This window comes from Schistocerca piceifrons, chromosome 4, assembly GCF_021461385.2.
Source record: "Schistocerca piceifrons isolate TAMUIC-IGC-003096 chromosome 4, iqSchPice1.1, whole genome shotgun sequence".
Taxonomy (NCBI): Eukaryota; Metazoa; Arthropoda; class Insecta; order Orthoptera; family Acrididae; genus Schistocerca; species Schistocerca piceifrons.
In genome coordinates this window covers 220990521-221016341 of record NC_060141.1, presented here as the reverse complement: position 1 = coordinate 221016341, position 25821 = coordinate 220990521, and the positions used below count along the sequence as shown (strand labels likewise).

General features: G+C 40.0%; 1 protein-coding gene across 2 annotated transcripts in view; it reads right to left on the bottom strand.

Moving 5' to 3' along the window:
- The window catches only part of LOC124794718, a 229240-nt gene that overhangs the window by 143768 nt on the left and 59651 nt on the right, over nucleotides 1–25821 (bottom strand). For both annotated transcript variants that reach the window (XM_047258303.1, XM_047258302.1), the window contains exons 10-11: nucleotides 24809–24904; nucleotides 15445–15597 (exon numbers count right to left, since the gene is read on the bottom strand). In XM_047258303.1, coding sequence (XP_047114259.1) covers nucleotides 15445–15597; nucleotides 24809–24904 — 249 coding nt within the window. The remainder of the gene's footprint in view (nucleotides 1–15444; nucleotides 15598–24808; nucleotides 24905–25821) is intronic.

Sequence of the window (25821 nt, the reverse complement as noted above, 5' to 3'; positions counted from 1 at the left end):
GCTGTGGCGCAGTACGTTTGTATTGAGACAGATTTCCAGAACGAAGGTGTCCCGACAGGAAGACGTTCGAAGCAACAGATCGGCGTCTTAGGGAGCACGGAACATTCCAGCCTATGACTCGCAACTGGGGAAGACCTAGAACGACGAGGACACCTGCAATGGATGAGGCAATTCTTCATGCAGTTGACGATAACCCTAATATCAGCGTCAGAGAAGTTGCTGCCGTACAAGGTAACGTTGACCACGTCACTGCATGGAGAGTGCTACAGGAGAACCAGTTGTTTCCGTACCATGTACAGCATGTGCAGGCACGATCAGCAGCTGATTGGCCTCCACAGGTACACTTCTGCGAATGGTTCATCCAACAATGTGTCAATCCTCATTTCAGTGCAAATGTTCTCTTTACGGATGAGGCTTCATTCCAACGTGATCAAATTGTGAAAATTTACAATCAACATGTGTGGGCTGATGAGAATCCGCACGCAATTGTGCAATCATGTCATCAACACAGATTTTCTGTGAACATTTGGGCAGGCATTGTTGGTGATGTCTTGATTGGGCCCTATGTTCTTCCACCTACGCTCAATGGAGCACGTTATCCTGATTTCATACGGGATACTCTACCTGTGCTGCTGGAACATGTGCCTTTACGAGTACGACACAACATGTGGTTCATGCACGATGGAGCTCCTGCACATTTCAGTAGAAGTGTTCGTACACTACTCAACAACAGATTCGGTGACCGATGGATTGGTAGAGGCGGACCAATTCCATGGCCTCCGTCCCCTCCTGACCTCAACCCTCTTGGCTTTCATTTATGGGGGCATTTGAGGGCTCTTGTCTACGCAACCCCGGTACCAAATGTAGAGACTCTTCGTGCTCGTATTGTGGATGGCTGTGATACAATACGCCATTCTCCAGGGCTGCATCAGCGCTTCAGGGATTCCATGTGACGGAGGGTGGATGCATGTATCCTCGCTAACGGAGGACATTTTGAACATTTCCTGTAACAAAGTGTTTGAAGTCATGCTGGTACGTTCTGTTACCGTGTGTTTCCATTCCATGATTAATGTGATTTGAAGAGAAGTAATAAAACGAGCTCTAACATGGAAAGTAAGCGTTTCCAGAGACATGTCTACATAACATATTTTCTTTCTTTGTGTGTGAGGAATGTTTCCTGAAAGTTTGGCCATACCTTTTTGTAACACCCTGTACAATCATCGGAGGAGAATCCAACAATTGGCAAAATTACAGTTTCGTTACTGGTGGGCATGATAAGACATTCTGTGAAACATTATGCAGTGTCTTCTCTGAAACCTAGAACACATAGTTAGGAACCCCACTCATGTTTAAAATATATTCGATCTAATGGCAACAAATAGAACTGGCCTCTTCTAGGATTCCCATACCGAAATTGGTCTTAGCAACCATGACGCGGTTGTAGCAACAGTGATTACCGAAGTACAAAGGACAATCAAACCAAGCAGAAAGATATATCCATTCAGTAAACTAGATAAAAAATCAGTAGAATCATATCTCAATGAGGAACTTGAAACTTTCAGCACAAGGCAGGAGCAGGTAGAGGAACTGTGGCTCAAGTTTAAAAGAATGGTTGACCATGCACTGGATAGACATTTACCCATTAGAACAGTTCATAACGGAAGGGAACCTCCATGGTATACAGTCACTGTAAAGAAACTTCTAAGGAAGAGAGATTACTGCATAATAGGTGTAAAACAAATCAAAGGTGAATGAAATACATTTGGCTGTCAAGAAGCAATGCACAATGCCTTTGATGACTACCATAGCAGAATATTGTCAAATGATCTTTCAAAAAACCCAAAGAAATTCTGGTCATATATAAAGGCATTAATGGTGCCAAAGTTAATGTACAGTCCCTAGTGAATGAGACAGGAACTTAATTGAGGGAAGCAAAGCAAAAGCTGAAATGCTTTACTCAGTCCTCAAATGTTCCTTTACAAAGGAAAACCCAGGAGAAACGCCTCAATGTAATCCTCACAGCATTGAAAAGATGAATGAAATAAGTATGTCAGTGGTGTTGGGAAACAGCTGAAATCATTAAAACTGAACCAAGCTCCAAGGCCCAATGGCATCCCTGTCAGATACTATACTGAATTTGTGGCTGAATTAGCCCCTCTTCCAACTATAATTTATCGTAGATCCTTTGAACAAAAAACTGTTCCACTTCTTGGAAAAAAGCTCAGGTCATAACTGTTCCACAGGAAGCATAGTAGAAGTTACTACAAAACTACTGTCCAATATCCTTGACACTGATTTGCTGCAGAAGCTTAGAACATATTCAGAGCTCAAACATAATGAAGTACCTTGAATAGAATGACCTCCTCCATGCCAACCAGCATAGATTCTGAAAACATCAATCATGTGAAACCCAAATTGCATTTTTGTCACATGACATAGTTAAAGCCTTGGATTTAGATAGTCAGGTAGATGTAGTATTTTTCGATTTCTGAAAAGCATTTGTCTCAGTACCACACCTACTGTCAAAAGTATGATCATATGGGGTATGATGTGAAATTTGTAACTGGACTGAGGCTTTTTGGCAGGGAGAGCACAGCATGTTATCTTGGATGCAGAGTCTTCTTCAGATGTAGAAGCAACTTCGGGTGTGCCCCAGGGAAGTATGTTGGGACCCTTGCTGTTCATGTTGTATATTGATGGCTTTACGGACAACATTAACAGTAACCTCAGACTTTTTGCAGATGATGCATTTATCTGTAATGAAGTACTATCTGAAAGAAGCTGCATAAATATTCAGTCAGATCTTGATAAGATTTCAACTTGTTCTAAATGTTCAGGAATGTAAAACAGTACACTTCACAAAAAGAAAAATTGATGTATCCTGTGACTATAATATCAATGAATCACTGTTGGAATCAGCCACTCATACAAATACCTGGGTGTAATACTTGGTAGGGATATGAAATTGAATGATCACACATGCTCGTTTGTGGGTAAACCAGGTGGCAGAGACTTTGGTTTATTGGTAGAAAACTGGGGAAGTGCAATGAGTCTACAAAGCAGATTGCATACAAATCATTCATGCAACTGGTTCTAGAATATTGCTAAAATATATGAGACCCCTACCAAACAGGACTAACAGGGGATATTGAATGCATACAGAGAAGGGCAGCATGAATGGTCACAGGATTGTTTGATCCATGGGAGACTGTCATGGAGATACTGAAGGGACATATCCTCTGCCATGCACTTTATGGTGGTTTGCACAGTATAGACATAGATGTAGATTTTCTTTATCTTCTCCGGATCATGAATAACTGTGCTAAGAGTTTGGTTGAAAACACACGTTACAGATTTTTGTGGCAGAGAAGCAATGAATCAGTCTCATAGCTATACCAACAATAGAAATGGCCCAAGGGCAGAATCCTATGGGACTCCACTGGAAACATGTACAACATTTGATGTGTAGTTGTTCACCATTACCGTGTACTCTTGTTGGATAGATAAGCTAATTGAAGAAATTTTGTTGCATTTCATTCCACATCTTTCTCCACCTACATCTACATCTATACTCTACAAACAGTGCATGGCAGAGTACCATTGTACCATTTATTAGGGTTTCTTCCTGTTCCATTCACATATGCAGTGTGGGAAGAATGAGATTTTGAAACCCTCTGTGTGAGCAGTAATTATTCTACTCTTACCCTCACGATCCCTAAGTGAGTGATACATTGGGGATTGTAGTATATTCTTAGAGTAATCATTTACAGCCAGTTCTTGAAACGTTGTTAACAGACTTTCTCGGGGTAGTTTACACCTATCTTCAAGAGCCAGTTCAGTTTCCTCAGCATCTCTGACACTCTCCCACGGATCAAATAAACCTGTGACCATTCATGCTGCCTTTTTTTCTGTATACATTCGATATCCCCTCTTAGTCTTACTTGGTATGGGTCCCACACACTTGACCAATGTTCTAGAACCAGTCACACAAGTGATTTGTAAGCAACCTCTTTTCTAGACTGACTGCACTTCCCCAGTATTCTCTTAGCAAACTGAAGTCTGCCTCCTGCTTTACCCAAGACTGAACCTATGTGATCATTCCATTTCACATCCTTACAAAGTGTTACACATGGGTATTTATATGAGTTGGCGAATTCCAACAGGGATTCATTGATATTACAGTCATAGGATACTATTTTTTTTTTTTTCATTTTGTGATGTGTAAAATTTTACACTTCTGAACATTTAGAGCAAGTTGCCATTCACTGAACCAATTTGAAATCTTTTCAAGATCTGACTGAATATTTATGCAGCTTCTTTCACATAGTACTTCATTAGAGACAACTGCACCATCTGCAAAAAAGCCTCATTTTACTACTACACTCTGAAGCTTAGCTATTGGAATTTTGTGAGACACTGTATCAAATACTTTGCTTAGGTCCAGGAACAGAACACAAAAAAGGAATTGTTTTCAAGGTATTCTAGAACACCAGCATCTATAAATTTAACAGGATTAACAGTACACAAATCAGGCCAAACAGAAAAGAGAGAGGAGGAAATAAGGTTATCATTCTCAAAATAGCTGCTGAGTCACTATTCAAAACAATGTTCAATGACCTTGGAAACTATTGGTAGTCACCTTCTCATTTGCACATACTGAAGACATAATTTCTGACAGATCTGTAATGTGCACAGATCCTATGATAACGATCAGGTTACAAAATTTGTTGACTGTAAATCATTCTGAAGTTTCCCTTGGCATGAAGCTAGGTCATTAGAGATGGAATCAATGTAAAACTGTGGGAATAATGCTCCCAAATGAAGTTCGATGTCCACTCCTTGGAGTGTGCGAACGGTGACTCACAACTGTTTCTTGAGTGAGGTGCAGTTCTCAGTTGCTTTCTGTTTCAATAAAGTTGAGATATCTTATATGTGGGTATTGTAATTTGCCTACATATTTGGTGACCCCAAGATGAAAATAGTTCACAAGCAGAAAGTACGGGCATGTTTTGCTTTATTTTTTTCATAGACACTGTAACGAAGCAGGGTTGCCCACTGCTATCCTGTTTTGGTTTTACACCCCTTCAGTAACTTAGTTAAGCAATGAACTTTTATTTTTATTTATTTTTTTTCCCACTACTCAGATTCCGACATAGTACAGAATTCAGAAATAGTTTAAATAAAATTCCCCTAGTAAAATCTATTATTTCAGTGCATTCTAATGTCTATTCTGAAAGTAATGAGCTAATTAGTTTTATTGGAAATGCATCCTATTAAAAGTTATGAACAATGACGTATATTGTGGAATACATATTAAGTAAAATTCGAGTGAGCTAATAGATTGAATTCAGCTATAAGACTGCATCCAAAAGAAAGCCTAAATTTTATTGATTCCGGCAAAGTGTTTAAATTAACCTAAAGTCTATTAGTTAAATAGATATTAAGACTCCAAATCTGTAGCCTGTATGACTTTCAGAGCCACTTGTGACCAAACTACTAAATAATTCCGAGATCTGTTTCGATACTTTTGCTACCTTTATTTTTCTACGTAAAATGACTCCAGTCTCAACTTTGTAAGTGCATTAATTAAGAATTAAGTACATCTGAATGAGTTAAAATAATTGTTCAAGAGGGCTGCCACGGTTATAAGTCAGGAATTCCCACTGCGGATGCATAAGTTAGTTCCGCGTATTTAAATTGATACAGCTCACTCATGTTATTTAAGTAATAAAACCCAATAGTTAACTTCAAAACCAATTAGAAAGGATCATTTTAACCCTGGGAAATTATAAATTATAATATATTAACAGAAATAGTCAAATATTCAAGCACTCATCTATATAAGGTCCGAGCTGGTGCAGTTCTCAGTCAGATTCTCATGGAGCAGAAGTGCGGCAAGTTGGTTAATTTTTCCGGTCGGTACCAAAAAAGTGTAGTTGTGAACATTGTTAAAGACTGGAAGTTTTTGACCTACCTAATGTGACGATTAAGTGTAAGAGGCCTGGTCACATGAATTTTGTGTGTGTGTGTGTGTGTGTGTGTGTGTGTGTGTGGTGATAAATAAATCGCACTGTGGTTGTCATAAATGTTCAACAATGAATATGGTCTTGACTTTTGATTTTGGGAAACTTAATCTAGGATCCTGGCGTCTTAATTTCAGTGTGATTTAGGTGAGACAGATGCAGCTACCTGGAAGGCAATATTGAATAAGCAAAGAAAGGTAGGTCGGGAACACTGCGCACTATCTACTGGGTGAGGAAATGTTTCAATACATCCGGTTGTGACGTGAACTTTAAGTGGCACTAATACAAGGATAAAGCCCGGCACGTTACAATACGGATGACATGGCAAACTTGTTACATCTACATCGGCATCTACATAGATACTCTGCAAGCCACCATACAGTGCGTGGCGGAGGGTACCCTGTACCATTACAAGTCATTTCCTTTCCTGTTCCACTTGCAAATAGAGGGAGGAAAAAGCGACTGTCTATGTGTCTCTGTATGAGCCCTAATTTCTTGTATCTTATCTTCATGGTCCTTACATGCAATGTAAGTTGGCAGCAGCAGAGTTGTTCGGCAGTCAGCTTCAAATGCCCATTCTCTAAATTTTCTTAACAGTGTTTCTCAAAAAGAATGTTTCCTTCCCTCCAGGGATTCCCATTTGAGTTTCCAAAGCATCTCTGTAACACTTACGTGTTGTTCAAACCTACCGTAACAAATCTAGCAGCCTACCTCTGAATTGCTTGATGTTGCACTAGCCACCTGTATGTGGTCTCCTTTACAGGTGAACCACTCGTTCCTAAATTCTCCCAATAAAGCGAAGTCGACCATTCCCCTTCCCTACCACAGTTCTAACATGCTCATTTCATTTCATATTGCTACGCAGTTTTATGCCCAGATACTTAAATGACTTGATTGTGTCAAACAGGACACTGGCAATATTGTATGCGAACATTATAGGTTTGATCTTCCTACTCATATTCGTTAACTTACATTTTTCCACATTTAGGGCTAGTTGCCATTCATCACACCAACTGTAAATTTTGTCTAAGTCATCTTGTATCTTCCTACAGTCACTCAACTTCAACACCTTACCATGCACCATGGCATCAGCAAACAACTGCAGGTTGCTGCCCAGCCTGTCTGCCAAATAATTTGTGTATATAGAGAACAGCAGTCCTATAACAATTCCCTGGGTACTTCTGATGATATCCTTGTCTCTGATGAACATTCGCCATAGAGGACAACATACTGGGTGCTATAATTTAAGCAGTCTTCGAGCCACTCACATATCTGTGAACTTATTTCATATGCTCTCACCTTCATTAACAGCTGCAATGAGGCACCGTGTCAAATGCTTCCCAGAAATCTAGAAATATGGACTCTGCCTGTTGCCCTTAATCCATAGTTCGCAGTATATCTATCATGTGAGAAAAGGGCAAGCCATGTTTTGCACGAGCGATGCTCTGTAAAACCATGCTGATTCGTGGATACAAAGTTCTCTGTCTCAAGAAAGTTTATTATACTCGAAATGAGAATATGTTCAAGGATTCTGCAGCAAATGGAAGTTTGGGATATTAGTCTGTAATTTTGTGGGTCCGTTCTTTTACCTTTCTTATACACTGGAGTCACCTGCACCTTTTTCCAGTCTCCTGGGACTTTGTGCTGGGTGAGAGATTTATGATAAATGCGAGGTGGGTAAGGAGCCAATGCAATAGAGTACTTTTTGTAAAATCAAACTGGGATTCCATCTGGACCTGGTGATTTATTTACTTTAAAATCTTTCAGTTGTGGGATGTGCCAGGGATGCTTATTACTATGTCGTTCATACAGGAGTTTGTCCGATGATCAAATGACGATTTTCCTGTGTGAAAGATTTCTTGAGTGTGAAATTTAAAACTTCGGCTTTCATTTTGCCATCTTCAACTGCCACACCAGACTGGTCAACAAGGGACTGAATGGAAGCCTTAGACCCGCTAAGCGATTTTACGTAAGACCAGAATTTCCTCAAGTTCTCTGCCAGGTCTTTTGCTAAGGTGTGACAGTGATAGTAGTTATAGGCTTCGTGCATTGATCTTTTCACAGATACCTGAATTTCTACTATTCTTCGCTTGTCATCATTTGTGCGTTCTCTTTTCAACCAAGAGCGCAACAGCTCTGTTTCCTCAATATCCTCCGATTTTCATTATTAAACCATGGTGGGTCTTTTCTATCTTTTATACAGTTACTAGGCACATAACTCTCCAGACCATGATTTACAATCGGCTTAAACTTTGCCCAAAATTCCTCTACATCCATCTTACTGGAACCAAGTGAGGCCAGTTCACTGTCTAAGTGAAAAGCTAACAACTTCTTATCTGATCTCTCTGGCAGAAACACTCTCCTTGCTTTCTTAACTGATTTATTAACTTTCGTAGTCATAGTTACTATAATGTCATCATGATTGCTAATCCACTTTTCTATACTGACAATGTCGATAAAGTCTGGCCTACTTGTAGCTACAAGGGCTAAGATATTTCCATTGTGTGTGGACTGCCGAGTTAGCTGCTCAAGACAGTTTTCTGAAAACTGTGTTCAAAAGTATTCTGCATGACTGTCTGTCTGTACCCCTGCAATGAATCCATAGATATCCCAATCTATACTCGGTAGGTTAAAGTTGCCTCCAACTAGTACTACATGATCTGGACATTTACACACTATTGACCCTACACCTTCTGAATGCATCCATAACTGTCAGAGCAGAAGCGGATAGCTGGTAAAAGCATCCAAAAATGAGTTTGGTCTCACCTACACCTGTTATATGCAACTGGATAAATTCACCATCATATTCAATCTCTACCTCACTAGAGACAATATTTTTGCCCATTGCAATGAACACTACCCCTCATATGGCACCTAATCTGTCTTTCCGATAAATGTTCTATGGTTCGCTAAATATCTCAGAGCTTTCCAGTTTGAGTTTCAGTCACCTCTCAGTTCCATGAATAATTTGAGCATTAGAATTTTCCAGGAGAGCAGTACATTTGGGAACTTTACTATGAATACTTTGACAGCTTGCTGATAAATTTACGACAGTCGAAGTGTCTTTATACTGAACCACATTTGAATTCTCCTGCTGCATATCGACTGACGAATGTCCATTAGAACACCTCAAACAACTGCCTAACCTAAGAAACTCTCATGTGCACTCCACAAGTACTCTGCTACCCGAGTAGTTGCCTCCTTTGTGTAGTGCACACCTGACCTATCAAGGTAAGTCCTACAAATCCCCACACAATAACGGAGGTCTAAAAATCTGCAGCCAAGACCATCACAGAGTTGACAAAGCCTTTGATTGGGACCCTCCACTTGGCTCCAAACCAAAGGATGCCGATTAACTCTGAGAACAATGCTGCAAATTGTGAGCTCTGCTTGCACCCAATGTGCAAGGCCAACAGTTTTAACCGCCTCTGCCAGCCACCTGTAAGAACTGAGGATCGCCTCTGAACCCATGCGATAGGCATCGTTGGTGCCGACATGAGCCACAACAGACAGACTGCACCCTGTATGTTAAATAGCCGCAGGCAAGGCTGCCTCCACATCTCAGATGAGCCCCCCTGGCAGATTTACCGAGTGCACATTGGCTTTCTTCCCAGCCCTGAACAGTATCAGCCTATGGGGCTCCATAACATGCATAACATTGGAGCTCCTGATAACTAGTAAACCCCTAGAAGGAGCAGCCACCTGTCCACTCGCAGGGTGAATGAGTGAAGCCAAGCAGCCAGTCTCCACACTGGCCCTCTGCCTCTAGTAACCACCTGCCACTCACCCTCCTGTGAGAGTGGATCCACCACATTAAGCGCACTAGGAGGCGCCTCAGAAGCAGAGCACATCGACAAAACAAGCAACACCTGAGGTGCCCCATGCGATGTGCCAGATTCTCCATGACCGCTACACCCTGAGGCAGCAGCCTGCAGGTGACTGGCCATATCCAAAAGCGCATTCAGCTGTTTGCGGGCTGTGGCCAGCACATCCTGCATCCACACACAGCATGCACACATCCTAGCAACACTAACTGAAGAAGTAAACTATAAAAGCAGACAGAGTTCTTGAGTTGCTACCCTTCAGATATGTGACCAATGGACGCAGGCATGTTAATGAGCTATGTAGACGGCTCTTCAGTGAGAAACTATGCTCATATGACTGGCGAGGAGATCTGGCAGTTATAATGGCAGACTGAAGTTCTGGAAGTTTTTACACCAAGGAGTAAAGACAGCTCTGGTACAGCAAACTTACTAGCTCCATGCTGGGAATGCACCCACATGTTTTATGTGTCTGCCATCTGTCTCAATCATGTCATCCACACCACGGTAACAGCTAAGGGCCACAACACTTTAATGAACAACGCCAGAGCATATGGACTATCAGACCAATTGTGTGATTGGATTGAAGAGTTCCTAGATAACAGAACGCAGCATGTCATTCTCAATGGAGAGAAGTCTTCTAAAGTAAGAGTGATTTCAGGTGTGCCGCAGGGGAGTGTCGTAGGACCGTTGCTATTCACAATATATATAAATGATCTTGTGGATAACATCGGAAGTTCACTGAGGCTTTTTGCGGATGATGCTGTAGTATATCGAGAGGTTGTAATAATGGAAAATTGTACTGAAATGCAGGAGGATCTGCAATGAATTGACGCATGGTGCAAGGAATGGTAATTGAATCTCAATGTAGACAAGTGTAATGTGCTGCGAATACATAGAAAGAAAGATCCCTTATCATTTAGCTACAATATAGCAGGTCAGCAACTGGAAGCAGTTAATTCCATAAATTATCTGGGAGTACGCATTAGGAGTGATTTAAAATGGAATGATCATATAAAGTTGATCGTCGGTAAAGCAGATGCCAGACTGAGATTTATTGGAAGAATCCTAAGGAAATGCAATCCGAAAACAAAGGAAGTAGGTTACAGTATGCTTGTTCGCCCACTGCTTGAATACTGCTCAGCAGTGTGGGATCCGTACCAGATAGGGTTGATAGAAGAGATAGAGAAGATCCAACGGAGAGCAGCGCGCTTCATTACAGGATCATTTAGTAATCGCGAAAGCATTATGCAGATGATGGATAAACTCCAGTGGAAGACTCTGCAAGAGAGATGCTCAGTAGCTCGGTACAGGCTTTTGTTAAAGTTTCGAGAACATACCTTCACCGAAGAGTCAAGCAGTATACTGCTCCCTCCTACGTATATCTCGCGAAGAGACCATGAGGACAAAATCAGAGAGATTAGAGCCCACACAGAGGCATACTGACAATCTTTCTTTCCACGAACAATACGAGACTGGAATAGAAGGGAGAACCGATAGAGGTACCCTCCGCCACATACTGTCATGTGGCTTGCGGAGTATGGATATGGATGTAGATGTAGATCTGCAAATCCTGAGATCTGATTTTGCAATTTTAGCAAGTATTTTTGCCCAACAGATGATTACAGAGGACCATGAGCAATTTACATTGGCAGTCAGTAATTTAGACCACATGACAAGCAACATTGTCACAGTGGCAGCCCTTGGATAAATTGTTGCAGATAGCAAACAGCACATTAGACTTGGCAGCTGTAATGGCTGTAACACCAACAGTCAGGCATTGGAGGCATCAGGAGAATATAGATATTGTTGTGTGGTAGTGCCATTGTGGCTAAAAGATGGTCAACCGATTGCAGGTGTTGGAGCTTCGGATGGATTCAGACAGATGACAGTGCGAACTACATTCTACAAATCCCCCAGCTCAGGACCACATCCACTCTAAAGATGGCACTTTGGCCATCTGTTGTTATCACAAGTGGTTTGGGCTGCAGGTCATGGAGTGCACAATACCATATGGCTACTCAAATGGCAAAAGTGGTCCACAATAGATACCTCAGACCACAACACCCCACAAGTGGTGCTGACAGCATATGAAACACCGCCTAGCTGTATTCCTGGACCGCAGTGCAATATTAATACACCCTTCCCTCGCAAATCAATTGGCAGCTCAACAGAAATGTGTCAGAACATCAAACTGGTGGCCTGTTACCGGCAGATGATCTGGGTTAGCGTTCCTGGTTGACACTGGTTCGAAAGTCAGCAATCTCCTAACCTCGTACGTACTGGACATGACAGCGCCAGAGACACTGCAGCTGTTCGCCGACAATAATTCACTGGGTTGGAATGAGCTGATAATTGACATCTGTTTTGCTACTCCTTTCAAGTGGATTTTTACCGTGGCAGACATTTCCCCACCTATCTTTAGGAGCAGATTTCCTCACACTTTTTTTCCATGTCAAGGGATTCATCTTAGGCGCGGCTCGTACGTGGAGCCAACTGAAACAAAGTCAGTGGGGTTTTAAACAGTTCTGCAGACAGTACGATAGACCACATCAACAATATAGTGGTACATTGACAGCCCATTCCGCAGGCATCAATGCTATTGCACACGCAGGCATCAATGCTACCACACAAGATGTTACACTACATACATGCAATCCCAGGGCTGCTGGCTGGGCAGCACATCCATAGAATTGTGCCAGATAAAATGTTGGATATTAAAACAGCTTGTGAAGAGATGTTGTGTTCCAGTATCATACAGCACTCTGTACCTGGGAACCCCACTACATATGGACCAGAAGAAATATGGTGCATGGCATTGTTGGGGGGGGGGGATTACCCGAGTTAAATGCCAGGACCATTCCAGACAAATATTCTATTCCACATATTCAAGAATTCACATATGCTTTGGCTGGTGCAACAGTTTTTAAAGTCCTGGACCATTGCAAAGCCTACAACCAAATTCTTGTAGCTCCTATGGCCGTTTCCTAGACAACAGTGATCACTCCTTTTTCTCACTATGAGTTCTTGCGCAGGCCTTTTGGACTTAAAAATGCAGCTCAGACCTTGAAACGGTTCATCGACAAAGTGCTGCAGGAATTGTAATTTTGTTTTGTGTATCTTTATGATCTTTCAGTATGATTCACAACAATTTGGTATTCTCTGCTGATGTAAGGCACGTGGCTGAGGTATGGCAAAGGTTGCAAGATTACAGTGTGGTACTGAACAAAAACTGCATGGTGGTTAAAAGTGAAGTGAGCTTCCTTGATTACGGAGTTTCATGCAATGGATCTCTCGAATGCCAGAAAAGTTGGCTTTGTTGCGAGAGGTGCCATGTTCGAAGAATTACCAACAACTATGATGGCTTTTAGGCATGGTGAATTTTTATCACCGCCATTTACCAGCAACAGCAGTCATTGAGACACCTCTCATGGGCACGCCTGCCGCCCACTACACCAAAGAGAAGCATTTACTGAAGTAGACTTTGGACAAGGACAAGGCCTCGTGCACTTCGCTAAACAGTCTTGAGCAAGTAGTATCTCTCACCCACCCAGTACCAGCTGCACCATAAGCTATGGTAGTCGATGCCTGTCAGACTGCAATCCGGGTCCCACTACACCAGAAAATGGACAACTGTCGGCGGCTGTTAGCTGTTTTTTGAAGAAGCTACTGCCGCAACAAACAAATAGGAGCACATACAATAGGGAATTGCTGGTAATTTATGAGAGTGTGAGGCACTTCCTTCCTTACGTTAACGCTCATCTAGTGACAATTCACATGGACCACAAGCCAACGGCACCCACATTCCAGAATGCACGGGATAAGTGTTCACCTTGACACTTCAGTTACATTGAGTTTGTTAGCCAGTTCATGATGGATGTTTGACACATCCAAGGAGTTGAAAACGTAGTGGCCAACTACCTCTCATGCGTGTGTGGTGCAGTTCTGATCCTGAAATACGACAACCTAACCAAGGTACATATGGCAAATCATCAGCTGCAATGCTTACGGACTGATCAGTCTTCAAGTCTGCGATTACACCAGGTTGAGGTACCAGCTAGCAATGTCAAGTTATGATGCGACGTCTCTCAACAGCATGCACAATCTGGTGCATCCTGTGGCAGAACACCACTGTCAAGATGATAATGGAACATTTTGTGTGGTCATCAGTTAAGAATGACGTTGGCAAATGGGCCAACTCCTGCCTCCACTGCCAATGGTGTAAAGCAGGACGTCATGTCCACGGTAAGGTTGGGTATTTTTCAGGTCTATCAGTGACATTTGGACATATCCATCTTGTCACTGTGGGTTCACTACCACTTTCTGGTAATTACAGATACTTGCTCACATTGATGGATACGTGCACAAGAAAGGTAGAGGCCATGCCACTGTTGGACATATTAGCTGAGACGGTTTCAAAGGCATTTGACAAGCACTGGTTGGTACGCTTTGGCTATCCCCTGCACATTACGACACACAGTTTGAATCCACCGTGTTCAGTGAGCTGACTAAATTGTACATATTCACGCACTACTGCAACACCAGTTACAATCTATCCAGCAGTGATACTGATGGAGAGGTGGCATCGTAGGCTGATACTAGCACTTCTGTGGCTGAGCTGGTATACAGAGAGCCATTAAGGACCCCAGGAGAGTTTCTCAACTTTGCAGGACCAAATGGAGTCACTCCTGTCGGTACAGAGGATTCGGGATCATATGGCTAAGATTCAACAGTCACTGGCTGTGTATCAAGGCTCACACCCTATTTTCTTGCACAAGGCATGAACAGATTGTTTGCACATCATGCTGCACAAAAATTTCACGAGGGGCCCCTCTTCAGGCCCTGTTCACAGGATGCTACCAGGTTTTGGAGCAAAGTGAACACATACTTGAGATTCTGCAAAATGGGAAAGGCAGCAAAATCTCAGTGGGAAGACAAAACTGTGTAGGTCATGATCCTAGACCTGTGCACCTCACACAAGGCTCGCAAGTGATCACTCCTCTCACCAAGTCATCACAGTCAAAGGTGGTTCACTCAAGAGCTGATAGATAAGTCAGATTCATGTAACCCCATATTCCCAGTGCTCTGCACTTTTAGGGGTGGGGGCTGTGAGGGAATATATATCTCCCCAGGTGAATTGCGATGTACACTCAATGAGTGTGTGAACGGTGTACTATATTTGTTCTCTCAGTGAGTTGTAGATCTTAGTTGCTTTCTGTTTCAATAAAGTCGTGGCATCTTATATATGGGTATTGTAATTTGCCTACAAAACCTAACTAAAAAAGAAAATTACATGAGACATTACTCTGATGTTAGTTGCAATAGTAAACCTAAATGACATACTGCCTGCTGGGCAAGAAAATATCTCAACAAACATCTGTCAAGACAGAAGTCAGCAGGCAATATGTCAATCAGTGGCCACAAAAGCCTCAAATACTTTTTAATTAACCTAATCTTAAAATTTGACTACAAAGAATACAAGGAGTTCTCATTATTCAAAACTTCAGAAATTATTTGCTTTATGCTGAACTTTTCTCTCTTCAGATTTCAACTTTTGAACTCTCCCTCATGAACATTTGAAATGTGTTATTCTCACTCACCTGCACTTCAGCACTCAAAACCCTAATCAATTCACGTCGGTACACATTGTTGGATCTTCTGTTTAGTTCTGCCAGTGAACTATCTGCCACTTCTTGTACATATGGATCACTGACATCTACTGGTGAGGATGCTCCAAGCAGCCTGCGTGTTTCCTGAACATTATGAAAAACACAGAATCAGGAAACGGAGTGAAAAAACAGAGAATATTTACATTTAATGTAATATGTTAAGGGAACAGACAGTGGAAAACAGATCTTTATTTACTATTTACCTCTATTTACTCACATCCAATGAATAAAAACAACATGTATCCAGAACTCTTGTGTGCCTTTGTATTTACAATACAGGCAAGATTTGAAGATACAAATCATAGGCATTAATGAAATACCATGAAATTAATGTATGAGAGTCATATTGAACTTACTCTTATGAATATTAATATTTATTTTTTGGAAAAACCATGTATATCATCATATTCTTTATAAAGCTCTGTCATCTTTCAATACAGTTGCCAACTCTTTGCATACATCTTTCACACCACTTTGTAAGTTTGAAAAATCCATTGCAGGAGTCAAATCTGACTGCCCAAAGACACTGATGCATTGCTTTCTTCTTGTATCCTGTAGCACTGATCTTGTTCTTTCAGATAACTGAAAAAATGGTAATAAGAAGGTGCAAAGTCAGAACTGGTGGGAGGGTGCAGAAGACTTTCACACTCAAATGTCTTGATGTTCTCCACAGTAACAGGAAGAGTGAGAGGCTACACATTACCATATTGTAGGATGGGCACTCATCATTCATTTATTCATTATTTCACATCATGCTTCATAAATCACAGCCATCAAGGGTGTGTAATAAGTGAAGTTATACAATAAGACACAAAAGCACCCTGCTTGCTAAATGACTTACACTGGGAATGATTTCTACGTTACTTGATATATTTTTACGTATATTAAGGGAAAACAGTTATACAGAAAATAGGTCAATGTTCCCGCTTTTATACCAATCATAATGAAGGAACCAGCTTTCATAACCAATCAAAATACTCATGAAAAATTCTCACTTTCATTTTGAAATCTCTGAAGACAACTTATGATGATTATTCTTCCCTTGTGGTCTATGGTCAATAAAGTTGAGAGTCAACACATTTCTACGTTCTACCTACTTTTCAAAGTGCACAAAAACCAATCATGTAAAGGGTCTCAAAGTCCTTTCCAGTGCATCTCCACCCTAGTAGACCACCTTCCCATCCTGTCATAGAAACTCCCATCCATCACAAAAGATACCAATCAACACATGAAATTTTTCAAACTGATTACAATCATCTCCCGTAAAACTTGTTGTAACATCTCAAATCAATTATCAGTTCTTTCCTACTGAGACACAGCAAGTGGAAAAGATCCAACTGCTTCAGTTGCACCATTTTTTTTTTCCTTTTCTGTATTCTGTTTCACATGTAATGCATTTATCTTGAATATATGATACTCATAATTCTTACCCATGCTATATTTCAATTAATTCTATTATTCATTGAAAGTATCACCTGATACTAAAGTAAAGCTCCCATAATGGGAAGAGGAAATAAAAATGGTTGAGAGGTATGTTGTTGTTGTGGTCACCAGTCCTGAGACTGGTTTGATGCAGCTCTCCATTCAACTCTATCCTGTGCAAGCTTCTTCATCTCCCAGTACTTACTGCAGCCTACATCCTTCTGAATCTGCTTAGTGTATTCATCTCTTGGTCTCCCTCTACGATTTTTACCCCTCCACGCTGCCCTCCAATGCTAAATTTGTGAACTCCCGATGCTTCAGAACATGTCCTACCAACCGGTCCCTTCTTCTTGTCAAGTTGTGTCACAAACTCCTCTTCTCCCCAATTCTATTCAATACCTCCTCATTAGTTATGTGATCTACCCATCTAATCATCAGCATTCTTCTGTAGCACCACATTTTGAAAGCTTCTATTCTCTTCTTGTCTAAACTATTTATCATCCACGCTTCACTTCCATACATGGCTACACTCCATACAAATACTTCCAGAAACGACTTCCTGACATTTAAATCTATACTCGATGTTAACAAATTTCTCTTTCTGGAAAGGCTTTCCTTGCCCTTGCCAGTCTACATTTTATATCCTGTCTACTTCAACCATCATCAGTTATTTTGCTGCCCAAATAGCAAAACTCCTTTACTACTTTAAGTGTCTCATTTACAAATCTAATTCCACTACATTCCATTATCCTCATTTTGCTTTTGTTGATGTTCATCTTACATCCTCCTTTCAAGACACTGTCCATTCCGTTCAACTGCTCTTCCAAGTCCCTTGCTGTCTCTGACAGAATTACAATGTCATCGGCGAACCTCAAAGATTTTATTTCATCTCCATGGATTTTAATACCTACTCCGAATTTTTCTTTTGTTTCCTTTACTGCTTTCTCAATATACAGATTGAATAACATCGGGGAGAGGCTACAACCATGTCTCACTCCCTTCCCAACCACTGCTTCCCTTTCGTGCCCGTCGACTCTTATAACTGCCATCTAGTTTCTGTACAAATTGTAAATAGCCTTTCGCTCCTTGTATTTTACCCCTGCCACCTTTAGAATTTGAAAGAGAGGATTCCAGTCAACATTGTCAAAAGCTTTCTCCGAGTCTACAAATGCTAGAAATGTAGGTTTGCCTTTCCTCAATCTTTCTTCTAAGATAAGTCGTAAGGTCAGTATTGCCTGACGTGTTCCAACATTTCTACAGAATCCTAACTGATCTTCCCCGAGATCGGCTTCTACCAGTTTTTCCATTCGTCTGTAAAGAATTCGCATTAGTATTTTGCAGCTGTGACTTATTAAACTGATAGTTTGGTAATTTTCACACCTGTCAACACCTGCTTTCTTTGGGATTGGATTTATTATATTCTTCTTGAAGTCTGAGGGTATTTCACCTGTCTCATACATCTTGCTCATCAGATGGTAGAGTTTTGTCAGGACTTGCTCTCCCAAGGCCGTCAGTAGTTCTAATGGAATGTTGTCTACTCCCAGGGCCTTGTTTCGACTCAGGTCTTTCAGTGCTCTGTCGAACTCATCACGCAGTATCATATCTCCCATTTCATCTTCATCTTCATCTACATCCTCTTACATTCCCATAATACTGTCCTCAAGTACATCACTCTTGTATAGACCCTCTATATGCTCCTTCCACCTTTCTGCTTTCCCTTCTTTGCTTAGAACTGGGTTTTCATCTGAGGTCTTGATATTAATACAAGTGGTTCTCTTTTCTCCAAAGGTCTCTTTAATTTTCCGTAGGCAGTATCTATCTTGCCCCTAGTGAGATAAGCCTCTACATCCTTACATTTGTCCTCTAGCCATCCCTGTTTAGCCATTTTGCACTTCCTATCAATCTCATTTTTGAGACATTTGTATTCCTTTTTGCCTGCTTCATTTACTGCATTTTTATATTTTCTCCTTTCATCAATTAAATTCAATATTTCCTCTGTTACCCAAGGATTACCCTTGTCTTTTTACCTACTTGATCCTCTGCTGCCTTCACTACTTCATCCCTCAGAGCTACCCATTCTTCTTCTACTGTATTTCTTTCCTCAATACCTGTCAATTGTTCCCTTATGCTCTCCCTGAAACTCTGTACAAACTCTGGTTCTGTCAGTCTATCCAGGTTCCATCTCCTTAAATTCCCACCTTTTTGCAGTTTCTTCAGTTTTAATCTACAGTTAATAACCAATAGATTGTGGTCTGAGTCCACATCTGCCCCTGGAAATGTCTTACAATTCAAAACCTGGTTCCTAAATCTCTGTCTTACCATTATATGATCTATCTGATATCTTCTAGTATCTCCAGCATTCTTCCATGTATACAACCTTCTTTTATGATTCTTACAACCTCCTTTTATGATGAGAGGAAAAGATTTCATTTTAGTGATTTCAGAATTGATTCAAACTTACAAAAAACTTACAGTATGACATTGTACCTCCTCTGGCCATGATGCTTGCACTGATTCGATTAGCAAGATTCTCACGAAGGTGTTGCATCCTCTCCTCATGCACGCTGGCTCAAAACTGCAGGAACTGGCGCTTGATATCCTGGTCACTAGCAGTGAGACACAGTTGATGTCCAAGCTGGTTCCTCATATGTTATATCGGGGACAGATCTGGGGCTGTTGCTGACCACAAGAGTGCCTTACTATCAAACCTCAAGCAGACAGTTGATAGAGACTTGTACTACTGTAGATGAGCATTGTCCTACTGAAAAATAGCACCACATCAGTGTCACATATTGATGAGGATGCAGGATGTCCATGAAAGATAGCACGATAGTGTCGCATGAAAGGTGACATGACATACCATTGTACCATAAGAGTTTACTCAATATCAGCCAAACTCAAAGTCATACCTGATGGTTCCCCACACCATGATGCCAGGATAACAACGTTGTACCTCTCAAAAGTATCTGAAGAAAAGAACCCCACCTGAGGGTGTCACCACACTCTCACACAATGTTCATGTGGGGCAGCGCAGAACCATGCTTCACTGTTAAATACAATGCCATTCATCTGCATTCCACACTTCCCAGTCATGGCACCATTACAAATCTAACTGCTTGTGTTGCAGTGTCAATGGTAGCTCACGCATAGGACAGCGGTTCCATAGTATGGCTATGTTAGCGTTCAACCAATAGTGTGTGATAATGCAGAATGATGCAGGAGTCCACTATTTGTTCTCAGACACCAGGTAAAGTTGTGGAAGGTTATGATATGCTTGGTGCACAAAATTATCATCCTCCCCTGTGGTGGTCAGATGCGGTTGACTGGAACCTCAACAATGAATATGCCTGGTCTCACGTTCCCATGCAGTCCAACTTTGGGACACTGTCACACCCGAATGCCCCACAAATCTGGATATTGCATGATTTGACCAGCCACCAAAATGGAGACCCATAATGAGGTCCCTTCAAAACTCTGTCAGGCACTTTATAATGCTGCCTTGCCCTCATACAAAGCATCTCTGTGTCCTTCACAGTGATCTCTCGACATCTGATGCTTTTCATGACCCCTTGTATATACTTTACTGGGCCTGGTAACAACGTTAAACGTTAACACTAATGCACTCTGGTAGCCACTCTACCAAACCCAGAGAATTTCAACTCTTATTATTTATGTACTAGCCAATTGTCCGATTAGGTACAAAGTTACGACGACATCCAATCATGTCCTTTGCGTGTTTTACTTTTTTTTCAGACATTGTAGTTTGCAACTACTGATGACAACAGTACACTGTAATCAGTTTCTGGAGATACATTTCTTTGATGGTATATTCGTAATTTACAATACCTGTCAACCTTGTGCACTTCAAAATTTGGCCTGCTAAAAATTAACTGGTTCAATATTGACACAGCTCTTTGGAAACCCCCATTCTCCTGTATCAAACAAACATTTGACTTTTTCTGAAAACTTAATATTTCAAAAACTAATTGTATTCAAAATAATAACATAACAGAATGTTTGAACCTTCAAAAGCAATACTGTGCAAATTCCACTACTGTAGTTTTGTAGTCATGAAGTTTCCGATTGCAAAATGTATAAATTTCTTAAAATAACATTACTTTGTTAACTAATCAAATAATAAAATTTAACTTTCCAGAAGATTTTTGGTGGTCTTTCGAAATGTCCGTGCACATTAAAACTTCCACTTCATAAAACAGTTCCTATTATTTTTCTGTTTTATGATTATACAAATTATAGTTAATTTTTTTCTTGTGTTTAATGTTAATGCCTAAAATGTAATAGTCTTATATTTTCCCCATTTTGTAATTTCTGTTTTATGCATGTCTTTATAAGGCATCGTACACATGGTCACAATCAGTCAGTGTTTAACATTCAACTAACACAGTTACTACTTATGTTAGTCAGTCAGTGTTTAATAATCATAATGTAATCTTCCGTGTCACTTAGTCTGCATCTGGGAGTGAATATGTAAATTTCTATTCAAAATAACATGTTTGTTTGTGATGTCACTTTAATTTTTTGCTAGGCTAATGACAGCCTATGTAACTTACTGATCTGTGATGTTAAATTTAAATAGTTCATGACAAGCAAGCTGACCATTTACAGTGTTTCAAAACAATAAATATGAATGAGGGTAAAGTTAATTTCTACTGAGTTGTGTACGATCATTTTACAGTTCTTTAAAGTTCCTAAGAATCATCCAGAAGTAAGGCAAAAAAGAAATTCGGCAAGATTTGGATGGCATCAAACAGGCTGGCACTGCCTAGAATCCCCTTATTACTGCTGATTTGACCTCACTCTATGCCAAATTCCACACACACTGCCTCTCAGCCATAGAACACTAAATCTATCAACACCCACATGAAAGTACCCCTAAAATCTCATTTAGTATCATCCTAGCCAACTTTGTTCTTACCCATAACTACTTCACATTTGAGGAACAAACTTAAAAATAAATAAGTGGAACCATCACCTGAACCAGGATGGCCCGATCCTATGTCTAACTTTTCATTGGCTGCACGGAAGAGGAATTTCTCACCACCTAGAAGCTGGGTTCCTTGGGTTGGTACAGATTTACCAACGACAACTTTGTTGTCTGGACTTGTAGTGAAGAACAACTTCTCCATTTCCTGCAACAGCTTGTCTTATCTTCCCAACTCAAAGAAAACTTGGTCTTTTTTCAGATTCAAAGCTACCATCCTTGACACTGACTTCCATCTCATTTAATCTAACATTGCTATCTCAGTTCAAATAAAACTGACCAATAAGCAACAGCAACTCCACTTTCACAGCTGCCACCCATTCCAAGCAAAATGCTCTGCCTTCCCTTCAGCCTAGATATCCGAAGCATAAATCTTCTTTTAAATGTTATGAAAGGGTTGCCACTCACCTTATAGCAAAGATGCTGAGTCACAGATAAGCACAACAAAATGACTGTCACAAATAAGCTTTTGGCCAGACAAATCTAATAATGAATGTCCATGTTCTTCATTTTAAAATGAATATAATTTTGCATTTGTTCAAGTGTTGTCTTGATGATCACACATGTGTAAGTCAATCTTGGTGAACAAATGGAGCTTCTTATTTCCTCCAAAGCAGCAGTATTATTTGACACGGTGTGAAAATTATCTTAACTTCAATATTAATGAACTTTACTGAATAACTACAACTCCTTGTATAAACCTTTGTATAGTCAATTAGAGTGGTCCAATGATGAACATAAAATATATAATAAAATAATAACAACAATAAATGAACTTGTCTCTATGGGGGATACAATAACCGCATCAACGTTGACTTTGGCAACGAGAAATCCAACGATAGGCGCATAGTTAAAAATTAAACAGATACATAAAAGAAAGTAATTAACTAGAATTTGTCTAAAACAGGAAATGGTTTAATCAAAAGTGTCAGTCCTTTGTATTGCACAAAAACTTGAATTCTAGCATTGAGAGTTTTAGTAAAGATGCAATGAAAAAAGAAAGATAGCACGATGCACAGGTGCTGGAGAAAACAAAAGTATGTTCAAAGCCAAAATAAGATTACACACTATGTGTACGAAAGTTGTGTAACAACTGCTGATATTTAAATTACGAATACGCTAATACTGACCTGCAGGCAGATGATTAGTAAAAAAAATTGAGAGCCACACCACTCAAAAGATGCACCATGGAAAAAAGACGGGAAAGTGGTAAAACCACAGGTTCCAACTATACAGATATTGCAAGATCTACCTCTTTCTCTACACCCAAGACTGTCAGTAGTCATTTAGTGTTTCTGGGCTTTCAAAACACTTTTGATTCAGTACCACATCAATGCCTTAGAATGTCCTGAGATATCTAACTAGATTTGCTGCAGGAATGAAATTTTTTAAGAGGCATGAGCGACAAAAAACTGATTGCAAACAAAACACCAGTACACCCCATACCTAAATGCTGCTCAAGACAGTATGTAACCCATATCATGTCAAATTAACAGGAGACATTAAGAGTATAAAAGAAGTGCAGTTCAAATAAACACAAAATTATTTGACTGGTGAGAGACTAACATAAATGTTCAAAAATTGTAAGTGGCCAACACTAAGAAAGAGACAATGTATCTCATAAATAAAACTCCAAAACATGCTGTTCACAATAGAAACAATGAATATTCTTTAGTCACCTACATACTGATCTCATATAGATTCTGGGATAAAATTAGGCTAATAATAAGCTGCACAACAGCATACAAGCATTCATTCTTCTTGGCTGAACTGAAATGGGAGAAAACTAAATATACTGTACAATAAAAAGTATGCCACATTCCATTAGGAAGTTAGTGCACCACACCCACACAACAAATATTGCTAACAAGGTGAAATCCAGGACTGGTTGTATAAATTTGAAACCCCCCCCCCCCCCCCAAGTTTGGATCTTACCTGCTGGTTAGCATGTTCTTCACAATAAACATCTACATCTGAAGTTATATTTTGTGCACGAGTATATGAGTTCAGTGGTCTTGGTCTTGCACTTAAGGTGATCACTCTGTGATAGAAATCAATATGCAATAATAATAATAAACGGTTTCAAATTTATATCATCAATGCTGGAGTTTCCCTTGTATACAAAATAAATTTTGTAAATACAGTAAGGAAAGTTCTGGCAGAATGCCATAATGTAGGTCCACAGTCGTGTAAATACAAAACAGGCAGAAAAATCAATGTCACAGACTGAAGTTATTTTAAATGGTCAAGCAGACAAAATGTTTTACTACCTGTGGGAAACAGAAGGAAAAAAACGCAAATATGAAATTAAAGTTGAACTAAATAAGCCCTCGGTCACAATTTTTAATCTTTTTGACCAGATTTCAACACTTCTAAGAGATTCTTCATCAGAATTTAAATATTTAAAGTGGCATGTCATGTATAAAATAAATAACACGCTAGAAGGGCTTTAATCACAACAGACTGTGTCTGTTGCTACCTGTGGATTTATAGGTATGAGCAGCCCACAGTGGCTCACCTTTCATGTATTCTTTGAACCAAGGAGGCATATTTAAAACTCTGAAATATGAAATTATCCATGTTAATGGTTGAGTCCCGTGACTGTACACTGGATCACTTAAAGAAATACAAAACACATTTAAACAGATGTGCAGACAGTATCTAAATTAAAGTATTTACACAGGAACATCAGACACCGAACAGGCACTTAAGATAAATTTTATTACAAGTGGATCCTAGTTATCATCATCTTTCACCTGCTTATTGTGTGATCATTCAATACTAGCATAGTTTACGAAAACTCTGTATTTCAACCTAGATATTATTATTAATTCCAACGCAATTAATGAAATTATGTTTCAAAGCATTTACCTGTTTATCTGGCAAACCACTGCATGAGAAATTTTGAAGTTCCAATGATGGCTGCACAATTCCTTCAGATACCTCAGATTTACAAATTTTTGCTTCCTGGAACATGAAGAGCACATTTCTTGTCACTATCTTACATGTAAGAATGGTTAAACATAGCAAAACAGGAAAAAAAGACAATATTTAATAAGACTTGTTGCATCAAACAATTTACAAAAATGCAGTTGGGTGACGTCTTCGACCCCGATATTTTCAAGGTACAAATGCAACCTGAGATTGCTGTGTAAGGAAATTTAAAACCTTGGTATGCAGGGCTTTCACAGAGACACAATGCATAAACCATAAATACTATTGCCTTCTCACAAGCAAAGATGACCAATGGCGGAAGTTATCGGTAATGAATATTAATTACCAATTGGTGAACAAGTCGCATTCGCTCTCTCCTTCTGTTGTTTCACTAGGCAAAGAGCAGGATTCCATGTAGAATTTAAGCAAAAACCTCTGACTATATTTTTACAGTCATTTGATAATTTAATCTCAACTGCTTCCTTAATAGCACAAACCTAATAGCAGGAAGTGTATGCCAGAATCTCTTATGTTGTTTTATTCCACAGAATGACTGATGCCAAACCAACATTGTGCAATAGCAGATTTGCTCAGTTGTTTTAAGGGTGTGTGAAACTTATGCTCAATACAGTGGTTCTCCACAGTCCTTATAGTCTGACTAATGCATGACATCCTATGCACAGGTTAAGGTAGACAACCTCCTCTATAGACCATAAGAGAATCCCAATCTTAGACAGTCACTGAAAACCACACTTCACAAGATGTCCACAGAATATGACCAATCCTGTTGGAAATGCTATCTACATAAGGCAAAAAGGTCATCAATTTAGGTACCACCTTGTTATTTCTATTGCTCACCAAGTTCACAGTTTTTGTATGTCCATCCTTTTGACTGGATGTCTGGGTGACCATGGCCATTCACTACTGTAAGAAAGTGAAACACATGATCT